Source organism: Camelina sativa, chromosome 20 (assembly GCF_000633955.1).
Source record: "Camelina sativa cultivar DH55 chromosome 20, Cs, whole genome shotgun sequence".
Classification (NCBI taxonomy): domain Eukaryota; kingdom Viridiplantae; phylum Streptophyta; class Magnoliopsida; order Brassicales; family Brassicaceae; genus Camelina; species Camelina sativa.
Genome location: NC_025704.1, coordinates 11825806 through 11834254, shown reverse-complemented (window position 1 = coordinate 11834254; position 8449 = coordinate 11825806). Strand labels below are relative to the sequence as shown.

At 36.3% G+C, this 8449-nt stretch overlaps 1 protein-coding gene, 1 long non-coding RNA gene and 1 pseudogene across 4 annotated transcripts; all 3 read right to left on the bottom strand.

The window, feature by feature from the left end:
* LOC104772440 (glutathione S-transferase T3-like) lies at window positions 2344–3294 on the bottom strand. The gene is made up of 2 exons (XM_010497052.1): window positions 2944–3294; window positions 2344–2829 (listed from the first exon to the last, which is right to left on the bottom strand). Exons 1-2 carry the CDS (start codon window positions 3292–3294, stop codon window positions 2344–2346), a joined length of 837 nt encoding a protein of 278 aa, XP_010495354.1.
* Window positions 5354–8449, bottom strand: part of LOC104772439 — a 5886-nt pseudogene continuing 2790 nt past the window's right edge.
* LOC104770542 lies at window positions 7210–8436 on the bottom strand. Of its 3 annotated transcripts, none has more exons than XR_002037020.1 (4): window positions 8266–8436; window positions 7953–8176; window positions 7779–7850; window positions 7210–7357 (listed from the first exon to the last, which is right to left on the bottom strand). It is a non-coding gene; the product is annotated as an uncharacterized LOC104770542 (long non-coding RNA). The 3 variants fall into 3 exon arrangements; XR_002037019.1 differs by having other exon boundaries at window positions 7210–7343; XR_002037018.1 differs by having other exon boundaries at window positions 7210–7850.

Here is an 8449-nt window from a genome sequence, read left to right as displayed (position 1 = left end):
CTTGATTATCCTTCTCTAAAAATGGCTTCTTCTTCCCAAAATGATGTTGATGACATACTTGATGAATGTTTTAATCAAACACGTGATCAAATCACCAATCATGTTTGGCAAAATCTTCTTTCTCCACCAATCCAAACTCAACCACCACCTAAACCAAGAAAAAAGCGAATTCACACTGAAAGAAATCGAGAAGTTGGTCATGACCACTTGTGGAATGATTATTTTTGTGAAGATCCTACTTACCCACCAACATTTTCCGTCGTCATTTTAGAATGAACAAGCCATTATTCATTTGTATTGCGGATAAGCTCGCAAATGAAGTTGCCTATTTTCAACAAAGAAGAGATGCTACCGGAAGGTTGGGTCTGTCTACATTGCAAAAGTGTACAGCAGCGATTTGTATGATGGCATATGGTTGTGCAGCTGATGCGTTTGACGAATACCTCCGACTTTCTGAATGCGTGGCGCTATCATGCTTGGACAATTTTACAGATTCAGTCGTAAATTTATTTGGAGATGAGTACTTGAGAAGACCCACACCAGCAGATATTCAAAGACTACTCGACATTGGCGAGTTTCACGGATTTCCCGGCATGATAGGAAGCATCGATTGTATGCATTGGGAGTGGAAAAATTGTCCCACCGCATGGAAAGGTCAATACACCCGCGGAACTGGAAAGCCCACAATCGTTTTAGAGGCGGTGGCTTCATATGATCTCTGGATCTGGCATGCTTTCTTTGGACTACCAGGTACATTAAACGATATCAATATTCTTGACTGATATCCAGTCTTTGATGATATTTTGCATGGTCCTAGAGAATATTGATATTGTTTAATGTACCTGGTGGTCCAAAGAAAGCATGCCAGATCCAGAGATCTTGCGAAACTACCGCCTCTAAAACGATTGTGGACTTACCAGATCCCCAGGTGTATTGACCTTTCCATGCGGTGGGACAATTCTTCCACTCCCAATGCATACAATCGATGCTTCCTATCATGCCAGGAAATCCACAAAACTCGCCAATGTCGAGTAGTCGTTGAAGATCTTCTGGTGTGGGTTTTCTCATGTACTCATCTCCAAATAAATTTATGACTGATTCAACAAAATTTTCCAAGCATGATAGAGCGGTGGTTTCAGAAAGTTGGAGGTATTCGTCAACCGCATCAGCTGCAGAACCATATGTCATCATACGGATTGCTGCTGTACGCTTTGCAATGTAGACAGATCCAACCTTCCGGTAGCATCTCTTCTTTGTTGAAAGAATGGAACTTCGTTTGCGAGTTTATCCACAATACGAATGAATAATGGCTTTTTCATTCTAAAACGGTGTCGAAAAATGTTGGGAGTGTATGTTGCATCCTCACTGAAATAATCGTTCCACTAGTGGTCATGACCCACTTCTCGATTTATTTCAATGTAAACTCGCCTTTTTCTTGGTTTAGGTGGTCGCTGATGTTGAACCGGTGGAGTAAAAAGATTTTGCCATACTTGATTGGTGATTTGATCACATGTTTGATTAAAACATTCATCAATTATGTCATCAACATCATTTTGGGAAGAAGAAGCCATTTTTAGAGAGTTTGGAAATAAAGAGCTTGAATTTTGGTGTTTAAAATTTAGAAAAGAATTTGTGTTTTTTGGGAAACCTTGATCGGTTTGGTGTGAACATTTCGTGTGTTGGCTTTGGAGATTATGTAGAAAATTTTGTGGTATAGAAAAACTTTAAATTTGTGGTACACAAACATTGGAAACAATATGTGGTCTAAAATGATAAGAAAACATGTGTGGTAGAAGTACAAAAATACAAAAGTACTTGTAAAAATATGTGGTCAAAGTACAACATTATACAAAAGTAAATATGTACTTCTACAATTATGTGGTAGAAGTACAATGCTACAATAGTGAGATGAATCCATTTGCTTCTAGCTTCTTTTGGTGTCACGGGTCATTTTTTGCTTATTGCTTCTAGCTTCTTTTGGTGCCACGGGTGAGAGATTTGCTTCTTGTTTGACCTGCATGACAGTGATAAACCACTAGCCGATTATAAACTGAAACCATCTAATAAAACATCCCACAATTATCATAACATAACAAACTGAAACACCAACCAATTAATAAAGCATCCAAATATGAAACAAAAACACAAACAAACTGAAACAAGAACAAAGTTAACACCAGTTCATTACAAAATTATAGTTAACACCAGTCGATTACACAAACTTAAACAGATTAATAAGAACCCGATTACAAAAAACACAAGAAACCATCCAAATATGTCATCTGAATACATAAAACACTAATGACACAAAGATAGTTAATAAAACACTACATTCTTTAACATTCAACCTGATGACATCATGTCATCAATTAGCTTGTCCTTAAGAGCATTTTTGGATTCAGTTTGTGAATCCTTTTTAGCAATCAGATTTTCAAGCATCACATGCTTCATATGCTCATTCTTCATAGCGAACTCCTTCTCTTTCAAAGCGAAATCCTTCTCTTTCATCTCATACATCCTCTCAACACGCTCCAACTGAAACTCAAGAAAAGCTTTTCCATCTTTCTCCACATCCGGTTTAGCGTGAGTGCTTTTTTTGGACTTCCCCTTTGCAGCCTTAACACCAGGAGGACGGGGCATTGGTTCATTGACATCAATCACCACCAGGAGGACGGGCATTGGTTCATCGACATCAATCATCGGTGCATCCTGTTTAGACCCATCAACACACACCCTTCCCCTCTTCACTCCATTCCCTTTAGTAGATGTGGACGCACACCATTTTTGATCGTATCTTAAGTCTCGCCAAGCATGCTCCAAGGTAAACGTCTATCCATGATCATTGAAGTATATTTGGTGTTCTAACTTCATCACATCATCTTCATTCTGCCCACTAGACTTCTCTCTTGTTGCAGTCTCATAACAACCAACAAAATTGCACACCAAGTCCTTTATCCTCCCCCACCTCTGCTTACAATGACTCGCCTCCCTCTTTGGCCGACCTGCAGCATTCGGACAGGATGCAAAGTAATCCACAATCCTTCCCCAAAAGGCACCACGTCTTTGCTCATTCGAAGCAATCGGATCCTTCCTCGTGTTGAGCCAAGCGGAGACAAGCATGATATCATCTGTTGGTAACCATGCATGCCTTGACTTGCAGTTTTCTTGAGGGGATGCATGTTCAGATGGAGCTTCAGAACATGGACTCTCAGAAGGAGTGTATTCGAGGTTTTGGGTATCTAGTTGACTTTGTAACAGATTGAAAAAGCCAGAGGAGGGACGATATTGATTCATGTAGTCGTCTGAATCTATATCCTACTTTGTTTGTTTTTGTTAAAGGAGAATGAAGAGATTGCTAAAGGGTGAAGGAGTTGTGTTTTGTTTTTTTACTATGAAGAGGAAGTCTTTAAATTTTAAGGTTTAGGTTTAATTTACTTATACAACTAGTTGGTTTAAATTTTGAAATTAAGTGTTTACCTAAAGTACAACAACCACACATTAAAAATCTTCACAACCAACTAACACAAAGTTTCAAACAATAACATCAATGTCTGACTCGACTAATACCTACACTAACAAATACTAAACGTATTTATCACAACCAACAAACAAAAGCTTTAACATCAATGACTGACTCGACTCATACCTAAACTAACACCAAATAAATGAAGAAAGAAGAGGATGATAATTACCTTCCTTTATGGCCAAACAGGTAGCACACTCTATACTCATTAATCCATCAATCCATGTTTGTCCATTTAACCTCAAAACAAAAGAGAGATATATATCATAATCAAGCCCAATTTCGAAGTACAATTAATCATTCATGGCCAAATAAATTTGAATTTGTCAAGCATACCAAAGGATATTACTACAAGCTAAATCGAACAAGAACAATGTACTCTTAAATTATACAATCATGTGTCAAGAACACAAACAGACCCACATCCGTTTAAAGCATCACTTATCAATCAAAGGCATCACTATAAATTGGAAGAACAAACACATACCCAAATCTTTTCTGCTTCATCATAATCAAACATTAATAAGACAACTTCTACTAAAAATATAGATCATATCGGAACACATGAACACCAAGAACCCTAATTTTCTAAGAAACATCAAATAACCCTAAATTATGATCCAAAATCAAAGAACCCTAATCGGTATTACAGTCTATATTGTACTGAGAAACTTACCCTCTGATTCCAATTGATTCAATCTCTTCCGATTGAGTGGACTCCAAATTCAAATCGCCTGTAATACAATCTCGGAGAAGATTCAGTCTATCGCGATGGGACACGGCCAAGTCATTCGCCTCCGTTACGTATCTCCTCCGACCGCAATCTCCTCTTCCTCCAGACCCTTCGATTCCAAATTCAAACCTTTGTCGTTTTGGGACTTCGATCGCGAGAGAAAGAGAGAGAGACGAAAACAAATGAAATTCTCTCGCAAATAATTTTTTTTCTCTTTTCTATTATTTTGTTTGGCCAACAGAACGTTAACACGTTTCGTCTCTTAGATCAAAATTGTGTATACTATCACTACAAGAAAACATTCAATTTCCTACCGCAAGTTACGAAGGAAAACGGAAGGAAACACATGTTTTCTACCATTTTCCTTCGAAATATTGTGGAGGTAAACGCCTGTAGGAAATCGGTTTTGGAAGGGAATTCATAAGAAATTTCCTATGAAAACAGTTCGAAGGAAGAGGCGAAGGAAAATTAGTAGGAAAATGGAAAGGCGGTATTGACTATTTTCCTTCTATCCTTTCGTAGGAAAAGTTTTCCTTCAAGTTTCCTTCAAATTATATCTTTTGCTTTTCCTTCGAAATGTTCCTTCTCATTTCCTTCTACTTAATTTTGTTCCAACAAAACACTAAGATAGTGGTTGAACATTATTCAAGTCATTCATCTCCAAAATAGTTGTTGAACAAGTTGAATAAATTTGCTGTAGGATTAGTTTTTTTTTCAACTTTTTAAGTTGAATGGGTTGAATAGTTTTTTCCAACTTCTTCAACCTCTTCCATTCAAATGGTGAAACTTGGTTGAATAATTTTTTTCAACTTCTTCAACATTTTCAATTATGCAACCATTTGTACCCTAAGTATCTCTAGTTATAAACCCAATTAGGAAACTGGAAACAAAACATTGTACGAAACTAAAACAAATCTTAGGCGTAAAGATATGTATGTAACAGTTACATAACCATATGACTACTCTCTTTTTTCTAATTGTCAAAAATGATAAATAATACTCCTTCCGTTTCACAAAGAGTGTCATTCTGCACTTTTTTCTTTGTTTCACAAAGAATGTCACTTTACATTTCATCACACCGTCTCATATTTTTCTAGCTAATATCCCAAGTTAGGCCGGAATATATAATCACACCGTCTCATATTTCCATGCAACGATCCCATCACCTTTCCGGCCGGATCCGTCGTGAATTTAACCGGGATATCGGGACAAGTGGCCATCATAAAAACTGTTACATCTCCAACATTTGTGTTCACTGTAGACACAATCTCAACACGAAAATCCCATATAACGTCGTCAATAACTTCCGGCATCACCACCTTCTCGAAAACGACATTTGTTTTGTCTCTCGTCAAAAATTGTCCGTACTATCCTGACAAATGGGATAATGAATCAGAGATAACTTGGTCGCCACGGAGTAAACGCGACTTGAGTGTCTGTAGAGAGACCAGGGGCGGACCTACTTAGAAAGTAGGTGGGTCACCTGACCTGGGTAAACTAGATAAATAGTTTGTTTTTACACGTAAATACATAAAATTTCAATAGCACAGATGGTAAATTCTGCACTGTTAACCTCCCCACACCCGAATTCAAACCTCCAATATGACAAAATTTTAGTTTTTTCCCTATAACTGACCTCCCTCAATTTTTATCCTGGGTCCGCCGCTGAGAGAGACTTTGCAGTCAGTGACTGGACTCCTCGCAACGAAACCGACCCTCCAGTCAGCGGTGGAAGCGTTTGTGTTTGAGATGGAGACGGAGTTGGCAAAAAGCTCCACGTAACAAATGCGTCTTTTGGCGTGAATTTCTGAAAAACCTAGAAAGACGAAGAGAAATAAACCAATGGTAACAAAATAAGAAAAGCAGCAAAAATCTGGAGTAATGCCTGCTGGGAGGGGTGGTTGAAGTTTGTAGGCGACATTGGCCATCTTGGTGAATGAGGCCACAAGAGGTACATTGAGAATTTGACATTATGGATATTAAGTTCAACACTTCCGGATGGAAAAAATAACAACTTATATATAGTTAGTATGGGTTAGTAACTAAATAAATAAATTATCAGTTCTAAATGTTTTGATTCAAAATGTTTTGATTCGAAAGCAAATCTAAGAGCCATCTTTCAAACCATATTTTTTCGGCATATAAATAGCTTATTCTAATAATTATACTAAAGAAAATGAAATTATAGCTTTATTTTAAAAGTAATAAATTACTAGTAAAAACAAGTATTGAACAAAAGAAAATATCAAAAGTGAGTTGAAGTGTTAAAAGGAAATCGGAACTACTTTTATTTTTAACAGAAAAATCGAAACTACTTTTTTTTTTGTTACATCAAATGGGAACTACTTTGAAAATCACGTCTGTCAACAGTATCTTTTTTTTTTTTGTTTCTTGGTTAATTTAAAACCGATGTATAGTTAATATAAGTTCTTACTCCTCATTTAATTGAAGCTAAGTTCTCAATATTTATCGAAACTTATAGTGTTTTGGCAGGGGAATCGAAACTTATAGAGTTATATTAAGTTGTTAATTACGAGCATCTAAAAGTGGAGTTTTTTTTTTCGATCTTTCTTTCTCAGATGGCGCTTCACTACAAAAAATAAGGCTTTTCACGTCGGTTTTTTCAATTGTTAACGTCGGTATAAAAATGACGCGAATATAATAACGTCGGTTGTAAAAGTGACGTAATATCTCCCGACGCGAAAAATATTTTGCTTCACTTATATAATTGACGTTAAAAATAGCGTCAGAGTTATAACGTCACTTTTGTTTAAACTTAGCGTCGGTTTCAATTGACGTTAAAACTCTTACTTGGGGTCATATACAACGATTATACAAATCCATAACAGTTTTATTTTATTTTATTTTTGTATTTAGTCTAATTAGAATTGCAATTTACTAACATTAGAAAGACTATTAATCCAAAAAATTATTTGATTATTTGAATATACAGTTTTACATAAACCATACTTTGTCTATAAAAATACATATAATTTTGTAAAATAAGTGTATATCTCTACGTCTTCGCAGTTACTCGCCGAACGTCTTTTGTAAGCTAAGCTTGCTTGTACGAAGTCCCAAAATTCTCTGAAACAAAAAAACTTTAATAAAAACATTATATTTACCATAAAGACTACTATTTTCAAGTGAAAATCACAGCTACTGATGAGTATAAGAAGAGAGAAAGAGCTTTAGGTAAAACACTTATTACACATGTTGCAGAAAAGAGATGATAACATTCTAGTTTCAGATGAAATCACAGCAAGAACAGAGCACTGTGACCAATCCTCCTACTAGAGTGAGTCCCTAGCTCTTGAATAGAAAAGACTCTTATTGTTTAATTGCATGAAAACTCAACTGAACAAGAACGAAACAAGACTGAATTGATTTGGAATTTAAAAAACAGGCAACAAAAGAACCGGTGTGAAACTCTGAAGGAGCACTCACCACAAAACCATAAGCTCAGCAAGAAGATAAATTGCAGAACAATAATCAAACATAGCAAAGGCTATATTAACTTACACAAATTGTAGAGTGGTGAGGTTTCTGGTTGTATGAGACAATGTGTCAAGACAGAATTGGCTAGGAAGACCCCTTTTTGATTAAGAAAACAAGACAATCTCAGAAATCACAGTGCAGAGACATAGACATAGACACAGCTCAAATTCTCATGCTAATACCATAATATATATATACCTTGGAAATGACACGTTTAGCCTCCCAAAGTGCATGATCTATGTGTCCTGTGAGTTTATCATACAAAAAGGACATAATACTATTCTCTGCCAATAAGACAGAGGCTTTGTAAATGTCAATGATCTCACAAGAGTTCTCAATCAAATGCAATTCATCAAAGAAAGCATTGGATACTGAAAGCATTGAGAAACAAATAAGTTCCTGAACCACATCACATTATCAGCCTGGAGATCAAAAAGGGAAGACAATGAATCACTCAATATAAGAACCATTAAGTTCTGGCTTTCAGTTACTAAGAGTATAAGAAACATACCGTGAAAACAAAGTTGTAATCCTTTTCAAGAACAGTCCGAAAGAAAATCGATTCTTCTCCACATCATTTTCAAATAAGAACTAGTCATGAAATAAGTCTCGCTACCAGAGAAATCAACACCTTCTGTTTCAAGTCTGAAACAATATGCATTTCTTTGCAACGCAAATACTCTTTAGCCTCCAAA